At 39.2% G+C, this 19153-nt stretch overlaps 3 protein-coding genes across 3 annotated transcripts; all 3 read right to left on the bottom strand.

Moving 5' to 3' along the window:
• Positions 1–5583: 5583 nt before the first annotated feature.
• On the bottom strand, positions 5584–9757 carry LOC124066492 (amine sulfotransferase-like). Its single transcript, XM_046402917.1, has 7 exons — positions 9690–9757; positions 8872–9035; positions 7890–8098; positions 7600–7726; positions 7165–7259; positions 6856–7030; positions 5584–6726 (listed from the first exon to the last, which is right to left on the bottom strand). The coding sequence occupies exons 2-7, from the start codon at positions 9023–9025 to the stop codon at positions 6608–6610; spliced, it is 879 nt and encodes a 292-aa protein (XP_046258873.1). The 5' UTR covers positions 9026–9035; positions 9690–9757; the 3' UTR covers positions 5584–6607.
• Positions 9758–10491: 734 nt separating this feature from the next.
• LOC124066268 (amine sulfotransferase-like) lies at positions 10492–14175 on the bottom strand. Its single transcript, XM_046402537.1, has 7 exons — positions 14104–14175; positions 13226–13350; positions 12457–12665; positions 12055–12295; positions 11424–11518; positions 11115–11289; positions 10492–10985 (listed from the first exon to the last, which is right to left on the bottom strand). The coding sequence occupies exons 2-7, from the start codon at positions 13338–13340 to the stop codon at positions 10867–10869; spliced, it is 954 nt and encodes a 317-aa protein (XP_046258493.1). The 5' UTR covers positions 13341–13350; positions 14104–14175; the 3' UTR covers positions 10492–10866.
• A 470-nt stretch (positions 14176–14645) lies between these two features.
• LOC124066462 (amine sulfotransferase-like) lies at positions 14646–18460 on the bottom strand. Its single transcript, XM_046402847.1, has 7 exons — positions 18393–18460; positions 17575–17738; positions 16597–16805; positions 16307–16433; positions 15872–15966; positions 15562–15736; positions 14646–15435 (listed from the first exon to the last, which is right to left on the bottom strand). Exons 2-7 carry the CDS (start codon positions 17726–17728, stop codon positions 15317–15319), a joined length of 879 nt encoding a protein of 292 aa, XP_046258803.1. The 5' UTR covers positions 17729–17738; positions 18393–18460; the 3' UTR covers positions 14646–15316.
• Between the last annotated feature and the right edge of the window lie 693 nt (positions 18461–19153).

The following is a 19153-nucleotide window of genomic DNA, read 5'->3' as shown; positions in this document are numbered from 1 at the left end:
CTGATGCAAGCTCACACAAGTATGCCGTCATGCACACACACACACACACATTAATCTCTCCACACACAGACAGAGTAGTTGTGACAGCTACTGGCCACCAACCTGTCCGCAGCCTAATCTCATTAGGGTCCTCCTGGCATCTGGGCCTGTTCTGCTGAGGGATGGTCTATGATGGAGTGAAGAAGACAAGGCGTTCAAGCGTATAATAGATGTCTAAATCATCTGGCCACAGCCAGCGGGTCCTCTTGCTCTTTGATGTGATACTGTGGAAGTATGCAGGGGAATTTATCTGAAACACGTAACATACACAGAGATGGAGGGGGACGGGAGTGAAAACAGATATCTGGAATTTTACATTCTAGTTGGTTAAATAGGGCAGAAACCACTTGAAAACAGTGGTAAACTACATGTAACTGTGGTTGGCGATGGCACAATGACACCCATCACACCTGTCTGCCACACTTCAGTCTGCTGCAGGCCTGGCCTGTCCTGTCTGGTCCTGGAGTGCGGTGTTGTACCTGTCAGTGTTGTGCAGATGGGCTCTAGCTCCCTCAGGTACCTGGGCTAAATACCCGTCATTAATCACCACATAAAGCCTCCCCAGCGGGAGATGCCCCAGGTTAGACCACATCAAGAAATAAATTGGCTGAAAAATGGCTCTGGATGAAAGCAGCATCCCTGGAGAGGAGAGGAGAGGAGAGGAGAGGAGAATCTGAGAGCCGCCGTCTCAAGCCCTCTAAGTGATCTGTCAGCGAGTTTAAGCGACATCATCATTCACTGGCCCCTATCGTGTTCCCGCGGTGCTGACAATCTCGGCTGTTTGCTTTCAGATTTGTGCACATTCATCTTCTTTATTTGCCAAAGTGGCTATGCTCAGATGGAAGGCTGAGCTTTAACTTCAAGTGTGGGAGCCTTCAGGTCCATCAGGCTTTGAATAAACACTCCTGAAGGCTGGGAAGACACCATGAAAGCGTCAAGATGCAGACTAGACTAGTCATGGAAGAGGAACTTTTGAGGCTCTTTTTTGTTATGTTGTAACTTCAGATATCAGCCGCCCCATAATAATCCATATTAATCTTCCTGTGACCCAGTTTGAGGTCATGACCCAATCTTAGAACAACATTGCTTTAGGGCTCACACTGATTTAGGCGCCAATAACATCAGGAAGGCTAAATTGGGACAGTGCCCTCTGTGATACGGGGTCCTATCAGCAGAAGAGAGACCTGTCTTCTTTTAGCACTTAATCAATCAATCAAAATGTGTCCACACAACTTGTGACGCCCAAGATGACGCAGTAAAATGTGCAAGAAAATACAACAATTGAGAGTCAGAAGCAGGGATGCATTTTATAAAAATCACAAAAACAGGAGACAAAAGCAGGTAAAAGCTAAATAAGGTCAAGGACATGTTGTAGTCCGCTGACCTAAACCTGTCCACCTCACAGTAGTGCGTCTGTCCAGTCCTATGATTAATGACCATAGGGATTCCCCCGGTCAGTCAGTGAACCTCTGCTCTATTGACACCAGTCCACCTTTCACTTGTGATATTCCACAGCACCTCAGGGCCTCACAGAGACCTCAGTGGTTGTCTGCACTGAACGGATCTCTTCAGCATCCCAAGAGTTAAATACGTGCTGACACTGGTGGACAGGCTAGCTGAACTGTGTCCATCTGTAGTGACACCAGGTGTTATGTGCCTTTCTTATGGTGACATTTAAAGAAAATTGCTACCAATTTTACTATCTGATGAGTTAAATTTTCTCAAAAACTATAGTTAACTACAGTTTTTAGATACTTGCTTGAGTATTCCTTTCCTAGTTGTTACTTTATACTTCCACTGCAAGTTTCAGACAGAAATATTGTCCAATTTATTGCAATACAGTAACTTGACAGTTTTAGTTGTTTTGCAAGTTGCGTGCCATGCAAATCATATCAGCTTCTGAAAGAGATAAGCTCTTCAAGTCTCATTGTTTTAATGTGAAAAACATCTGCCGGTGCAGTGGAAATGTTTCAGTATGTTTTCAGTGTAAATCAACACACAGCAAACTGGAACTAGAAGAAATAACATTAATGGTGGCCCTCTTACATTACGTTTTCCAAGAAAATTTGTTTTCAAATATTGCTGCTGTCAGGCAAAGTATTTCAATAGTACCAGAAAAGATGTCTTGCTGGTCAAGCATTTTCAATTTAAGTGGGAAATTTTGACATGAACTGGCGCTTTACTTTAAACGTATTTAGTGTTTTAAGCAGTGTTTAAATATTTAATACATGGTTTGACATGCTACTGTGTAGCTGTAAAAAAATATCATTAATTCCTCCTCAACTGGAGGCTTGTGAATGAACAAATAATAAAGAACAGTGTTGTTATTATTATTGTTATTACTATTATTTTACACACTGTTGAGATATGACAAAAAATGTCTTGTAGCACAATATCTGCTTACATTACAACTACAGCCAAAATTTGTAAGATTTTTAGATGCAATCGAGCTCAAAATCCAGACTTTATTCTCTGATCTTCATAAATGCATTACAGCAGTTTTCTAGATTCCTAAATTGTGTCTTTTGGGAATGTTTTAGAGGTTGATCAGTTTGTTTGCCTCACTTAATGTTGGATTTTTCTGTCTTACACTTTTTTCTAATAGCTTCTGGCGTAACAATATGTTTCCCATTCAATCTCAGTAACTCACATTTTACCTCTGCATCTCTGCATATCAAGTCTTTAACACAGCACACACTTAAAAGGCATAGCAGAGGACCACAGGCCATTATGTATCTAAAAAGAGGGCCATGGTGAGTGGCCAGGTTATGCTCCTCTATTCTTCTTATTCTTCCTTCACCATGGCTCTCGGTGTCAGTAGGAGATGGCGGGACAATGGAGGTGATCTCTCTGATCTCAGTGCTTCTATTGTGGCTCGTCATATTATTAATGTTCATCTCTGAGAAAAGCCACGGCCTCTGCCTCGCTGCTTCTGCATCGCTCTGTCATTTTCTCTCTGCTGGACTTTCTCTCTTCTCTCTGTTGTACTTCATCTCCATGCAGCTCTCTGCAGATCTCTTCGCTGTATTCTCGCTGTCAAACACACACACACACACACACACACAAGCACAGACAAACCAAAATAAAAAATAACACTCGAAACAATCAAGGAACAAGGAATCAATCATTACCAGGGTCAGTTTCTTGGAAATTTGTCCTGTTTTACAAGACATATTCTTCAGCTGTAATAAAAAGACAATTTGTCTGATCTGCGTCTCTGGCGCACTGATAGCTACAATATGTGAGGCTGCAAATTATCTTTAAATTCCTTCTCTTCAGACATTCAGACAGACATTCTCACTGATTCCCACAGTCTTTGTGCTCCCACAACTGTGCCAAAGTGGGGACACTTTGAAGGTATGTTGCCCACTCTCCTTTCAAAAAACACACAAACGACAGAAGCCACAGTGGCTGTTGCTCATTTATCAGTGGTGCCGTGGGCTGCCCATGCCTTGCTGTGCCGTGCTTGGGGTCAGGCGTCCTTCACTGTGGACTCAGAGTAATTATTAACCTACTGGGATTGTCCTGCGGTCCTCCGGTCATCTGGGACTGCAGAGTGTCAATCGGAAAAGGTCATGACAAGGCAACACCGCGATGAAGGAGGAGCAAGAGAGTGAAAATAGACAGAGGGGGAGACTGACTGATGAATTGACGTCTAACTGGAAAATTCGACCACTTTTACAACAAGAGGCGGAGATCATGGATTACACACCTCTTTTCTCTGTGCAAACATTTAAAGGATAAGTCTGGTTGTATATTTATTCTTAGTGTCAACAAATCTCACGACCAACAATGAACTGATGCTACTAACAAGCAGAAACTGACATAGTTTATTCCCCTTGTGCAGTGCTGTGCAGGAATGCATTACTCATTAGAGTACACATTAGAGTAATGTGTTTATTTTCTTAAGAGCATTGTGAGACAATGCAACAATTACACTACATTTACTCACCAAAGTCAAGCTCCGTTAACACATACTCATTCCCAACACAGCAGCTTCAAACTGTGATGCTCTTCTTACGCCTCTGTCATCACCTGGTCACCTGCAACCCTGAAGTTAATGAATCTGGTGTTGATATTCACATACTATGACACATTATGACTTTAAGTCAACAACAAGTGAAACAAGTGCACCAAAACTGAGGAATAAAATCATGCCTTTGGGTGTAAACTTATGTAAATAACACACATACATGTTATACGTTACATCACTTGTGTTACATATTTATGTAAGTTATGCAACGTAGCATAAAACCAAAATGAAGCAACTAAGGTTTAGTCACACACTCAACTCAAATCCTTGGATTCCTGCAGGAAAATCCTGTGTTTGACCCAGCTGACCACCCTCGCGTCCTCCCAGTCTGGACTTTTTTCGCTCTTTATACTCAGATAGAAATGACTCTGGGGGCCAATTACAGAAAAACTACAAATGTAGGCCAATATAGTTTTTCAGCATCGACTCTGGTGTTTTATTATCTCCGAGTCTGAACTATTGTCAGAGATAAAATTAACATATTCTCACTTCTTCCTAATGTACAAAAATGAAACCAAAATATTACGTATACGAGCGCTGCTATCAGACAGCCTACACACTAGTGATCAGTGGTGAGCTGGGTTTAGCTGTCAATCATGACATTTGCAGAAGTGTAAATGCATGAGTTTGATGTTGGTGTCTTTCAAAACTGTCAGAAAAATATGGCAGCAGATTTCATTTATCTTATGTGGAAATAACCTGAATATCTACAGATCTCCTGGTTAATCAGTTAATTAAAGACATAATATGAAAATAAACTGATAATGAAAATCATCAGCAACCAATAATCAACTAAACACCACAGAGCTTTTCGTGTTCTGGACATAATGTATTGATTATTATATAAAATGTTCATGCATCCTTACTAACATTCGTAAATATTAAGATTTACTTGAATAAAAACATTTTAAAATGTCATTTTAAGGTTTCTATGATCAATTGATCTTTTTCAAACAAAACCAAAAATGACTACATCAGTGATCTCCCTCTGCTCGACCAGACAGCCAGACCCCCTGTGTATTGTATAACATGGGAATAAGTGCTTTTATTCCATCATGGGAAGAGCATAGCGTGGACGTTCTCCACATAAAACCCACCACCTCAAACTGAAGATAATTTATACTGCTGCTGTGGCATTGTAGCCTACAGAGCTTTTGTGAGGCAGTGCGCGACACATCTTCTAAAGATGTTTGGGTTTGTGGGGAGTAAATTGTGTCGTTTGTCTGCAGTCCAGCTCTATATCATATTCGGCTAAGTTGTCGGTGCCACTGAGGTGGTGAATGGGCTGCCAGAGGCCCAGCCACTGGCGGGTGGTCTGACACAGAAAGGTTAAATATGGTTCAGCGCCAGACCCTCTCAAAGGGCCTTGCTGTTAAAAAAATAAGTTATGTTGGTTGTATGTCTTCACACAGACAGGAAATTGACAATACTGGCCCAGTGAGGCACAAGGCTGTCCCAGGGCTGAACTTCATGCTTGAACGTCCACTTGAAAAAAAGAGTCACAACATCACTTGTTTCCGGTGGATTTATTGACGGCTCATCAAAGGCCTGGCTAGACAAGAGGTGTAAAATCAACACAATGACCGTGCCTATGTAATTGTAATATTCATCGAACGTCTTTGTACTCAAGACTGTGACAACAAACTTGAACTCTTCACAGACAGAAAAAATGGAAAAAAAAGGGAGCAAAATGATTGGTTGAAACATCAACAAGCATGGTGTGGTGGTATCTTAAATAGTGGGAGAGACACTGGACTATAGTCCTGCAAACATGATCACAGTGATCTTTTGTACTGCTGGTATGCTTAATTGATCTTTTTTTTTTTTTTTTAGAAAGGGTCAGTTCATGCAAAAAAAATAAATATATACATTCACACATTTTTATTGTTTGACAAAAATCTTTGTCTTTACCACACACACACACACACCACTCTTTTTGTATCTCCATCCCTTCTCTCTAAATACTCTAAAACAACAACTCAGTTCTTTACATTAATAAAAATACCGGAAGGAAAAGAAGATCAAACCTCACCAGCTTCATGTATTTTTCCATATATCTACTTATGTTTTTGCAGTTAATTTTTGGTTAAAAACCCTAACCACTGAAAATGGATCAGTGTCGGTCTGTCTCCAGATATGTTTGGTTTTGTTTGTTTGTTTGTTTGTTTTTGTAATGCCAGGTTTCAGTGCTCTGATTAGCACAAACAAAATTTTCTTTCACTTCTAGCCATGTAATGGGAAAATTTCCTAGTTGAATCATCAGGACAAAAGATTAATGTACACCACTCAATATGTCAGAGCTTACATAAGAGAGAATAAAGCTGGCACAGTACCGCGTGGTTTAAATGAGAAAACAGTATGAAGACATGAAGTCGCGGTTTTCGAAATGTGAATTTCTGACCGCGATAGACACCAGTTTCCACTGGTCCCTGCACGGAGAGGCTTAAGTGGGTAGAAAGGATCCCTGAGTGTGAGTGCGAGCTCATGTTGAGGGATCCTCTGATCACTTCAGATCTGAGCTGAATTTAAGGGGAGCTACTGTGTCATCTCCCAGGTGCAGGTGAGAGGAAAGTCACTCATCTTCTCCTTGAACACTTTGTCAAAACGTTCATTCTGGGCCACGGTGAACAAATTCTTCCAGTCACCTGCCACACCTGTTCAGACACAGAAAAGGTTAGAGATTTAAAAGTCTCTTCTCGTCTGCTTCTGGTTTCTTTCCTCACCATTGGAAATCTAAGGTTAGAAATGTGTTTACAGGAGGAGACATTCGTGTGGAAACAAACCTTTGCGCATGGTGTTTGTCTTATAATGACTGGTTTCAACTAAGTCCTTGTAGTTTGCTTTGGGGTTGGTCTTCATGTTTTTGAATGTGGACATCTCCACAACATGATCGATGGCCTCATCTGTCAAGTCTTTTCCCAGGAAAGCACAAATCTTCACAACTTCTCCTCTGAGGTCCTGTCAACCACAGATGTTTGTTAATAGTTTAATATGACGTCATTTGCTGCAGCTGTAACACTGTGTATAAAACAGAATCCCCTGAATCCAAAATCTACAAATATTCTATGATGTGTACAATAAAGTTTTCAGACCTTCAGCATGTTCTCATACTGCACAAAATGGATGTTCAGTTGGTCTCGTGCTGCATAATATTCCCTCACGTGATCAAACCATGATCCCATGTAAGCTGATGAAGACAAATATGTACGTCAGTGCTAAAAATAACAGCAAAGGGTGAGTGAGGTGCTGGTGTGGTATGTGGTTACTGTTTGTTTCATGAAAATGAAATCAACCTTACAAAAGTGAAGTGAGATTTCAATCACGTATTGAAATAACATGGATGGATGGATTTTTTATATGACAATGGGGAACTAGTTATTGAATAACTAATAAGGAAACAGTTCAGGATGCCATAAAAAACTTATACAAAAGTTAACTAATGGGTACCTATTTTATTACTACACAGTTTCTAGGATCTGCTGAGCAATAATATGGACATCTGACAGAAAATAAGAAAGGTAACCTACTGTTACCATCCAGGAACCGCTGAAAAAAATCTTCAAAGCTCTGAGGTGTTTCCAGGAAGACCCAACTGTGAGCGAAGTAATATAATGACACCAGGACATCTTTGGGGTTCCTCCAAACATACACAACCTGAAGGTAAAAGAGATATACATATGTTGCATGTGAATATGATCTTCAGCATAATTACAAGCACTTTCAATGTTGATTTCACACCTCAGAAGACATGGTCTTTTTTATAAATTCAGCCAAAGACGGATGATTGAATCAATGCTTGAATACTGCAAATGCTTACCTTGATTTGCTTTTCTTTCACTCCAAGGGGCAACATGTCGGGGGGAAGATGTGAGCGAAAGATCCGAGGATCTGGTCTTTCTCGGAAAGGGTCGTCTGCAATTCTGATCTCCAAACAAGGAACTTGTACCCTGTTGGTGCCGTTTTGTGCCCACTCAGGATGTACAGCTTCCATGATCTGCGCCAGAATCTGCTGCATCCACACTGTGCCTGTTGAGTTTCAAATACAAAAGTTTATCAGGACCAGAGAGACAATCCCAAAAGGGTTGTACTTACCCAAGCCTGTTTATGTTATTATCATTCAAAATGACCAGAAAGTTGGTGAGATTGGTAAGACTTTGGACAAAATTTAATGCAAATATCTAATGGGATAAAATAATGAAGTGATGACATTTCACTGTAGCATCATGACATTGTATTGGTGGAGCTGTACCCATATACAGTATTTAGCACAAATGACTTTACGAATATTTATTTTGTACAAATATTTTCAAAAATATGTGTTATCAGGAAGAAGAAAAACGTTTCAAATATCTCAAACGACAGGAAGTCAGTGGTAGAGTGGAGGGAGAGAAAGAGAAAGCACAGACTGAAAAGGAGCAGATTAAAACAAGCGAAATGTCTTACATTGTTACACCACGATTATGTTTTCATTTGGGTTTTTGTTGTTTTCTTTTTTGACTTAACTGGTTTGGTGAGATAAGTTATTGTATTCTTATCTTGCTTTATCTGAGTTTTAATGGAAGGAAGAAATGTAGTGTAGGCAGTGTAGTCACTAGCGAGTTGACCTGCATGCTCTGATCCTTTTTGCAGACAGAAAACAAACAGCATGTCTGTTATATTAAGCAGATCCCAGGAGAGCAACTGGTTAGTCTGGTTAGTGAGCAACACAGTCATTTCATTCATTCATTCTTTATATTTACGCTTGTAATCAGCTGTATGGCAAGTGTTGATCTTAGCGAGAATTCTTGTAAGCAACTGACCTGACTTGGGGTAAGTGACGAGGAAAATATCAGTTGGACGAATGTCAGCATGTAGAAGAGCATCAAGGTCTTCAGGTCTCCCTTTGTCGTTGACCACAAAGTTCCTCCCTTTGTGTCTGAACAGGTCAGGGCTCACTAAGTCCAGAGAGTCCATGGATGCTAAACTGAAACAAATGAATTAAAGTTAATTTGTGAAAGCGTTTATCACTTGTACTATCTTGCTGTTGCCAGTCAGATGACTTAGTGGGTGTGCACGTATGTCATAAAACTTGCCAAACAAGACCTGGTACGTATAGCGACTTGTTGAATAAATTCAACAAGCTCAGGGAATGTTAAAAGAAGGGAGTCGTGGTAAGAGCTTTAACATAAAACAAGTGTCATTGATTAAAACTGAAGCCAAAAGACAAAATGCAGAATGGCTTCTGGTTGTAGGAAGAGAGAGGCAGGATGTTGGCACAGGGTAACAAAGGTGAGGGCAGGTAGCCTCACTATGTGGGAACATAAAATTGTTTAAACATATTTTATACTGTAGGTATTTTTTCAAATGAGTTCCAGTTGTGAAACACTGTGTTAAAAAACATGCAGTAAGTGTGAAAATTTAGCAACTGAAGGCTTTCAAAAGCATCTTTTTAAATTCATATTATGAAATGATGCAAGGCGAACAAACAAAACAATATGCACAGGAATAAAGCAACATAGGAAGTTACAATAATGTTAACCTTTTTATTTTAAACTAGTTGCTCTCCTCACCTGGAGCCTGCAACTAAACAGTCTATTAAGAATAAAGTTGTGCATTAAGTTTTAAATATTTTACTTACACTGCCGCACCAGGTGAAAACGCCAACAGAACCACCTGAACGAATCCACTGCTGTCTTTCCTCCACTGTTGTAATGCATCAGTAAGACTGACACTATTATATATGCATGAAGTGGGATGTCCATAGAAGAGGAGAAAACAAGTCAGGACAGACGCTCAGCTCAGTTGCTCTGGGCGTGTATGTTAAGACAACATCAAGGAGACTGAGAATGATAATTAGCATTTACAGCCCCACTTCCAAAAGGGTAAACCAATTATGTTTACTGTTAACGGCTTCACAAAGTGTTCACAAGTCCATGTAGTAATACTGATTATACAGTCAAGTATTTCACAAATTATTGAACCTCTCCTCATCCTGACCTATGAATGACTGGGCCTTTCGAGGAGCCTTTCATACCAAATCATGATACAATCATCTGTTTACCAGTGTAAGGTTCCAAACAGGTGTGTGTTTCCCCAGTCTTTTGTTGCCCCTGGTCCAACTGGTTTGAATGACGTTGCTGGCATCAGTTTCAGAACAAGCATAAATTTTGATCAGATTTTATTGAATGGTCACATTCTGTTTTATTTATGTTTTACACAGTGTCCCATCACAAGCATTTTATTTCTTTTTTTTAATTTAAGTCTTCGCACAAGAAAAGCATTGCAATGAAAAAGGACTTGTTGGTGTGTAGACTCTTAAACCTGTCTAAAACTGAACCTCAATTTATAATATGACCATGAACTTCTACTTCACACAGAAAATATATGGAGTGGACATTAAAATAAGAACAAAAAATTAACGGAAACTAAGATGGAAAAAATAGTAAAACTGAGACAAAGGGAAAAATGAGGATCTTAACAAAGTTAAAAACCGCATACATAACATGTATAATCCATTGAAATACATCATTTTAAAAGAATTATAAGAACATCTACCTATGAAACAAGGAATTTCGATCTGTCTGTATATCCTGTCAATGTAAATGAAATAACAAGAACTGAAATTACCTACAAGATTTGATTGACTGTATGCCTTGAGAGCAGAGAGACTGTTTCTGTTAAAACAAGCTGATAAAACAAATTTATTGAACACAAATGTTCTTGAACACACCACGTAGTCAACCTAAACTGAGAATGAAACTTTCTAACTGACTGTGAGCTCATGTAGAGGGAGGCTTAAGGGCTGAGTTGAGGAGCTACTGTGTCATCTCCCAGGTGCAGGTGAGAGGAAAGTCACTCATCTTCTCCTTGAACACTTTGTCAAAACGTTCATTCTGGGCCACGGTGAACAAATTCTTCCAGTCACCTGCCACACCTGTTCAGACACAGAAAAGGTTAGAGATTTAAAAGTCTCTTCTGGTCTGCTTCAGGTTTCTTTCCTCACCATTGGAAATCTAAGGTTAGAAATGTGTTTACAGGAGGAGACATTCATGTGGAAACAAACCTTTTCGCATGGTGTCTGTCTTATATTGAATGCCTTCAACTAAGTCCTTGTAGTTTGCTTTGGGGTTGGTCTTCATGTTTTTGAATGTGGACATCTCCACAACATGATCGATGGCTTCATCTGTCAAGTCTTTTCCCAGGAAAGCACAAATCTTCACAACTTCTCCTCTGAGGTCCTGTCAACCACAGATGTTTGTTAATAGTTTAATATGACATCATTTGCTGCAGCTCTAACACTGTGTATAAAACAGAATCCCCTGAATCCAAAATCTACAAATATTCTATGACATGTACAATAAAGTTTTCAGACCTTCAGCATGTTCTCATACTGCACAAAATGGATGTTCAGTTGGTCTCGTGCTGCGTAATATTCCCTCACGTGATCAAACCATGATCCAACGTAAGCTGTTGAAGGCAAATAAGTACATCAGTGCTGAAAATAACAGCAAAGGGTGAGTGAGGTGCTGGTGTTGTATGTGGTTACTGTTTGTTTCATGAAAATGAAATCAACCTTACAAAGTGAAGTGAGATTTCACTCATATTTTTAACATGATACTGGGGAACAAGATGTAAAGTTATGGAACAAGGGAGCAAAGCAGGGTGTTATTAAGACCTTATACAGTGGTTAACTAATTGGTATCTATTCTGTTATTACATGGTTTGTATGTTCCACTGAGCAATAAGATGGAATATTGGAGAGAAAATTACAAAGACTTAATATTGTAGTGATTATTACTGTAGGGTAAAACCATAAATGACCATAAAACTGAGCAAAAACCTAAACATTTCAGGGAGGATGAAATGATGACATCTGCATTATTTAAGAAATAAATTTGATGTGATTTTCTTTTTTAAAAAAAACCTGATTAACAACAGACTTGTGAACAACATCCCGATCTTCTATAATGTTGGGGTACTCTGTTTGATTAACACTGATTAACAGGCACAGAAAAAAACACTGTAATATGATAGCCATACAAAAACACAAGTGAGGTACATCTGGAGTGGGTGAATTTGTTCCATTAATGGCACAGGGCCATAGATGCTGAACCTACTGTGACCATTTAGGAACTGGTGAAGGAGATCCTCAAAGCTCTGAGGCGCTTCAATAAACATCCAACTGTGAGCAAAGTGGTAATATGACACCAGGACATCTTTGGGGTTCCTCCAAACATACACAACCTGAAGGAAAAAGAGATATATGTGCTGTATGTGCATATGGCCTTCAGCATGATTAAGAGTGATTTCAATGTTGTTTTCACACCTCAGGAGACATGGACTTTTTTATAAATTCAACCAAAGATGGATGATTGAATCAGTGATTGAATAGCACAAACGGTTACCTTGATTTTTTTTTCTTTCACGCCAAGGGGCAACATGCCAATGGGAAGATGTGACAAAAAGATCCGAGGATCTGGTCTTTCTCGGAAAGGGTCTTCTAAAAGTCTCCCCTCCAGCCAAGGAACTCGGATCCTATTGGTGCCATCTTCTACCCAATCAGGTTGTGCAGCCTCCATGATCTGCACCAGAATCTGCTGCATCCACACTGTGCCTGTTGAGTTTCAAATACAAAAGAGACGTAGGATGATACCGACACTCCCAAATGCTCCCAGGTAACACTTGCCTGAGCCTGTTTCTGTTTAAAGGAGTGGACAACAGCCTAAATCGTTCAAACTGACAGTAAAGTTGAATCAAAAACTCTATAAAACAACTTCAGAATGAACAGTGTAACCCCCACGACAGAAGGATTCATTGCAGGACTGTCATAATTAGACCTAGTGGCACAAACAAAGAACAGCTCTTAAAGGGCAAAGCCTATACTCATAGAATCTAGGGTAACGTAACCAATGGTTTTCAAAAATACCCATATACGGGTGCACAAGAGGGCTTAACTCTCCCGTCATTGCATACCCAGTCACAGCCTCACATTGTCTCACAACCCTGTTTACACTAGTTTCATCACCAGGCGTGCTCTTACCACTTATTGATCCCCATTCCCTCTGATTACTTCAGTGTTGCTCAAGCACTTTTGGCAAATGGCAAGTCAAACTATGCTGCACCGATTTGCTTGATAAATGTTGATCTTAGCTAAATGTATCATAAACAAGTGACCTGACTTGGGGTAAGTGATGAGGAAGATATCACTAGGACGGATCTCAACATGTGGAATAGCATCAAGGTCCTTGGGTCGCCATTTGGGGTTGATCACTGCCTCCACAGAGTCCATAGATGCTAAACTGAAACAAATAAATGAGAGTTCCTTTGTGAAAATGTTGTTACGTTTATCACTTGTACTATTTTGCTGCTGTCAGTCACACAGTTTAAATGGTGTGTTTATACTGTAAGTATGTTTTTAACTACAAGGCACTTCTTCTGTTTTGACGACAAATTACCGAGCAGAGAAGATTTGAAGTTTGGGGGTTGATGTTTCTACGTAACTATTGATATATGTGCCGTGATTTATTTCACAATTCTCTTATAATACCTTCCTATACCGGAGAGGTGCAGGTGAGGTTAACCACATAGATTTTAAAAAACTACAGTGTACATTTCTGTTTTCATTTTGAGAAAAGAGTAATTGTGAAAAAATCGGGAGTGTCCTTCCAAAGCTGAGAAGCATCTGTAGCTTTTATGTCCTTTCACACTGCAACTGTAATGCACAGTAAAGGACACAAAAATTGCAATCACAGAAAACCTTTACTGAGAGTCGCTTTACAATATCAACAATGCATGGACCAGTTAGGGTTGAGTGTGTAAATTTATCTTTTTAATTTTGTATTATGAAATGATACACATGAACAAAAAGGTTTGGAAATGCATTGGAAAAAGGACTGCTTGCATAGAAAATTGTTCAATTTCCAAATAATACTGGAAGTTACAATAATGTTGATGGTATTATTTTAAACTAGTTGCTCTCCTCACCTGGAGCCTGCAACTAAACAGTCTATTAAGAATAAAGTTGTGCATTAAGTTTTAAATATTTTACTTACACTGCCACACCAGGTGAAAACGCCAACAGAACCACCTGAACAAATCCACTGCTGTCTTTCCTCCACTGTTGTAATGCATCAGTAAGACTGACACTATTATATGAGCATGAAGTGCGATGTCCATAGAAGAGGAGAAAACACCTCAGGACAGACGCTCAGCTCAGTTGCTCTGAGCGTGTATGTTGGGACAACATCAAGGAGACTGAGAATGACGATTAGCATGTACAGCCTCACTTCCAAAAGGGTAAACCAATTATATTTACTGTTAACGGCTTCACAAAGTGTTCCCAAGCCCATGTAGTAATATTGATTATACAGTCAAATATTTCACAAATTATTGAACCTCTCCTCATCCTGACCTATGAATGACTGGGCCTTTCAAGGAGCCTTTCATACCAAATCATGATACAATCATCTGTTTACCAGTGTAAGGTTCCAAACAGGTGTGTGTTTCCCCAGTCTTTTGTTGCCCCTGGTCCAACTGGTTTGAATGACGTTGCTGGTATCAGTTTCAGAACACGCATACATTTTGATCAGATTTTATTGAATGGTCACATTCTGTTTTATTTATGTTTTACACAGTGTCCCATCACAAGCATTTTATTTCCTTTTTTTAATTTAAGTCTTCGCACAAGAAAAGCATCGCAATGAAAAAGGACTTGTTGGTGTGTAGACTCTTAAACCTGTCTAAAACTGAACCTCAATTTAAAATATGACCATGAACTTCTACTTCACACAGAAAATATATGGAGTGGACATTAAAATAAGGACGGAAAATTAACGGAAACTAAGATGTAAAAATGAGACAAAGAGAAAAATGGGGATCTTAACAAAGTTAAAAACTGCATACATAACATGTATAATCCTGAAATACATCATTTTAAAAGAATTATAAGAACATCTACCTATGAAACAAGGAATTTTGATCTGTCTGTATATCCTCTCAATGTCTCGAGAAACAATTTCATTATTGCCTTTGTTTGACTAAAGGAAATTATTCCTGAAATAACAAGAACTGAAATTACCTACAAGATTTGATTGACTGTATGCCTTGTGAGCAGAGAGACTGTTTCTGTTAAAACAAGCTGATAAAACAAATTTATTGAACACAAATGTTCTTGAACACACCACGTAGTCAACCTAAACTGAGAATGAAACTTTCTAACTGACTGTGAGCTCATGTAGAGGGAGGCTTAAGGGCTGAGTTGAGGAGCTACTGTGTCATCTCCCAGGTGCAGGTGAGAGGAAAGTCACTCATCTTCTCCTTGAACACTTTGTCAAAACGTTCATTTTGGGCCACGGTGAACAAATTCTTCCAGTCACCTGCCACACCTGTTCAGACACAGAAAAGGTTAGAGATTTAAAAGTCTCTTCTGGTCTGCTTCTGGTTGCTTTCCTCACCATTGGAAATCTAAGGTTAGAAATGTGTTTACAGGAGACATTCATGTGGAAACAAACCTTTGCGCATGGTGTTTGTCTTATATTGAATGCCTTCAACTAAGTCCTTGTAGTTTGCTTTGGGGTTGGTCTTCATGTTTTTGAATGTGGACATCTCCACAACATGATCGATGGCCTCATCTGTCAAGTCTTTTCCCAGGAAAGCACAAATCTTCACAACTTCTCCTCTGAGGTCCTGTCAACCACAGATGTTTTGTTAATAGTTTAATATGACGTCATTTGCTGCAGCTCTAACACTGTGTATAAAACAGAATCCCCTGAATCCAAAATCTACAAATATTCTATGACATGTACAATAAAGTTTTCAGACCTTCAGCATGTTCTCATACTGCACAAAATGGATGTTCAGTTGGTCTCGTGCTGCATAATATTCCTTCACATGATCAAACCATGATCCCATGTAAGCTGATGAAGACAAATATGTACGTCAGTGCTAAAAATAACAGCAAAGGGTGAGTGAGGTGCTGGTGTGGTATGTGGTTACTGTTTGTTTCATGAAAATGAAATCAACCTTACAAAAGTGAAGTGAGATTTCAATCACGTATTGAAATAACATGGATGGATGGATTTTTTATATGACAACGGGGAACTAGTTATTGAATAACTAATAAGGAAACAGTTCAGGATGCCATAAAAAACTTATACAAAAGTTAACTAATGGGTACCTATTTTATTACTACACAGTTTCTAGGATCTGCTGAGCAATAATATGGACATCTGACAGAAAATAAGAAAGGTAACCTACTGTTACCATCCAGGAACCGCTGAAAAAAATCTTCAAAGCTCTGAGGTGTTTCCAGGAAGACCCAACTGTGAGCGAAGTAATATAATGACACCAGGACATCTTTGGGGTTCCTCCAAACATACACAACCTGAAGGTAAAAGAGATATACATATGTTGCATGTGAATATGATCTTCAGCATAATTACAAGCACTTTCAATGTTGATTTCACACCTCAGAAGACATGGTCTTTTTTATAAATTCAGCCAAAGACGGATGATTGAATCAATGCTTGAATACTGCAAATGCTCACCTTGATTTGCTTTTCTTTCACTCCAAGGGGCAACATGTCGGGGGGAAGATGTGAGCGAAAGATCCGAGGATCTGGTCTTTCTCGGAAAGGGTCGTCTGCAATTCTGATCTCCAAACAAGGAACTTGTACCCTGTTGGTGCCGTTTTGTGCCCACTCAGGATGTACAGCTTCCATGATCTGCGCCAGAATCTGCTGCATCCACACTGTGCCTGTTGAGTTTCAAATACAAAAGTTTATCAGGACCAGAGAGACAATCCCAAAAGGGTTGTACTTACCCAAGCCTGTTTATGTTATTATCATTCAAAATGACCAGAAAGTTGGTGAGATTGGTAAGACTTTGGACAAAATTTAATGCAAATATCTAATGGGATAAAATAATGAAGTGATGACATTTCACTGTAGCATCATGACATTGTATTGGTGGAGCTGTACCCATATACAGTATTTAGCACAAATGACTTTACGAATATTTATTTTGTACAAATATTTTCAAAAATATGTGTTATCAGGAAGAAGAAAAACGTTTCAAATATCTCAAACGACAGGAAGTCAGCGGTAGAGTGGAGGGAGAGAAAGAGAAAGCACAGACTGAAAAGGAGCAGATTAAAACAAAATGTCTTACATTGTTACACCACGATTATGTTTTCATTTGGGTTTTTGTTGTTTTCTTTTTTGACTTAACTGGTTTGGTGAGATAAGTTATTGTATTCTTATCTTGCTTTATCTGAGTTTTAATGGAAGGAAGAAATGTAGTGTAGGCAGTGTAGTCACTAGCGAGTTGACCTGCATGCTCTGATCCTTTTTGCAGACAGAAAACAAACAGCATGCCTGTTATATTAAGCAGATCCCAGGAGAGCAACTGGTTAGTCTGGTTAGTGAGCAACACAGTCATTTCATTCATTCATTCTTTATATTTACGCTTGTAATCAGCTGTATGGCAAGTGTTGATCTTAGCGAGAATTCTTGTAAGCAACTGACCTGACTTGGGGTAAGTGACGAGGAAAATATCAGTTGGACGAATGTCAGCATGTAGAAGAGCATCAAGGTCTTCAGGTCTCCCTTTGTCGTTGACCACAAAGTTCCTCCCTTTGTGTCTGAACAGGTCAGGGCTCACTAAGTCCAGAGAGTCCATGGATGCTAAACTGAAACAAATGAATTAAAGTTAATTTGTGAAAGCGTTTATCACTTGTACTATCTTGCTGTTGCCAGTCAGATGACTTAGTGGGTGTGCACGTATGTCATAAAACTTGCCAAACAAGACCTGGTACGTATAGCGACTTGTTGAATAAATTCAACAAGCTCAGGGAATGTTAAAAGAAGGGAGTCGTGGTAAGAGATTTTACATAAAACAAGTGTCATTGATTAAAACTGAAGCCAAAAGACAAAATGCAGAATGGCTTCTGGTTGTAGGAAGAGAGAGGCAGGATGTTGGCACAGGGTAACAAAGGTGAGGGCAGGTAGCCTCACTATGTGGGAACATAAAATTGTTTAAACATATTTTATACTGTAGGTATTTTTTCAAATGAGTTCCAGTTGTGAAACACTGTGTTAAAAAACATGCAGTAAGTGTGAAAATTTAGCAACTGAAGACTTTCAAAAGCATCTTTTTAAATTCATATTATGAAATGATGCAAGGCAAACAAACAAAACAATATGCACAGGAAAAAAGCAACATAGGAAGTTACAATAATGTTAACCTTTTTATTTTAAACTAGTTGCTCTCCTCACCTGGAGCCTGCAACTAAATAGTCTATTAAGAATAAAGTTGTGCATTAAGTTTTAAATATTTTACTTACACTGCCGCACCAGGTGAAAACGCCAACAGAACCACCTGAACGAATCCACTGCTGTCTTTCCTCCACTGTTGTAATGCATCAGTAAGACTGACACTATTATATATGCATGAAGTGGGATGTCCATAGAAGAGGAGAAAACAAGTCAGGACAGACGCTCAGCTCAGTTGCTCTGGGCGTGTATGTTAAGACAACATCAAGGAGACTGAGAATGATAATTAGCATTTACAGCCCCACTTCCAAAAGGGTAAACCAATTATGTTTACTGTTAACGGCTTCACAAAGTGTTCACAAGTCCATGTAGTAATACTGATTATACAGTCAAGTATTTCACAAATTATTGAACCTCTCCTCATCCTGACCTATGAATGACTGGGCCTTTCAAGGAGCCTTTCATACCAAATCATGATACAATCATCTGTTTACCAGTGTAAGGTTCCAAACAGGTGTGTGTTTCCCCAGTCTTTTGTTGCCCCTGGTCCAACTGGTTTGAATGACGTTGCTGGCATCAGTTTCAGAACAAGCATAAATTTTGATCAGATTTTATTGAATGGTCACATTCTGTTTTATTTATGTTTTACACAGTGTCCCATCACAAGCATTTTATTTCTTTTTTTTAATTTAAGTCTTCGCACAAGAAAAGCATTGCAATGAAAAAGGACTTGTTGGTGTGTAGACTCTTAAACCTGTCTAAAACTGAACCTCAATTTATAATATGACCATGAACTTCTACTTCATACAGAAAATATATGGAGTGGACATTA

Source organism: Scatophagus argus, chromosome 10 (assembly GCF_020382885.2).
Source record: "Scatophagus argus isolate fScaArg1 chromosome 10, fScaArg1.pri, whole genome shotgun sequence".
Lineage (NCBI taxonomy): Eukaryota > Metazoa > Chordata > Actinopteri > Scatophagidae > Scatophagus > Scatophagus argus.
Note: the sequence above shows the minus strand (reverse complement) of the source record. Positions and strands in the feature narration are given on the sequence as shown.

Coding starts and splice junctions, on each gene's coding strand:
- LOC124066492 (XM_046402917.1), bottom strand. CDS start 9,025: ATGGACTCTCTGGACTTAGTGAGCCCTGACCTGTTCAGACACAAAGGG. Junction 7,031..7,164: donor AGTATGAGAACATGCTGAAG/GTCTGAAAACTT, acceptor TGTGGTTGACAG/GACCTCAGAGGAGAAGTTGT. Junction 6,727..6,855: donor GACAAACACCATGCGCAAAG/GTTTGTTTCCAC, acceptor GTGTCTGAACAG/GTGTGGCAGGTGACTGGAAG.
- LOC124066268 (XM_046402537.1), bottom strand. CDS start 13,340: ATGGACTCTGTGGAGGCAGTGATCAACCCCAAATGGCGACCCAAGGAC. Junction 12,666..13,225: donor CATCACTTACCCCAAGTCAG/GTCACTTGTTTA, acceptor GAAACTCAACAG/GCACAGTGTGGATGCAGCAG. Junction 10,986..11,114: donor GACAGACACCATGCGAAAAG/GTTTGTTTCCAC, acceptor GTGTCTGAACAG/GTGTGGCAGGTGACTGGAAG.
- LOC124066462 (XM_046402847.1), bottom strand. CDS start 17,728: ATGGACTCTCTGGACTTAGTGAGCCCTGACCTGTTCAGACACAAAGGG. Junction 16,806..17,574: donor CGTCACTTACCCCAAGTCAG/GTCAGTTGCTTA, acceptor GAAACTCAACAG/GCACAGTGTGGATGCAGCAG. Junction 15,967..16,306: donor GCGGTTCCTGGATGGTAACA/GTAGGTTACCTT, acceptor TGTCTTCATCAG/CTTACATGGGATCATGGTTT.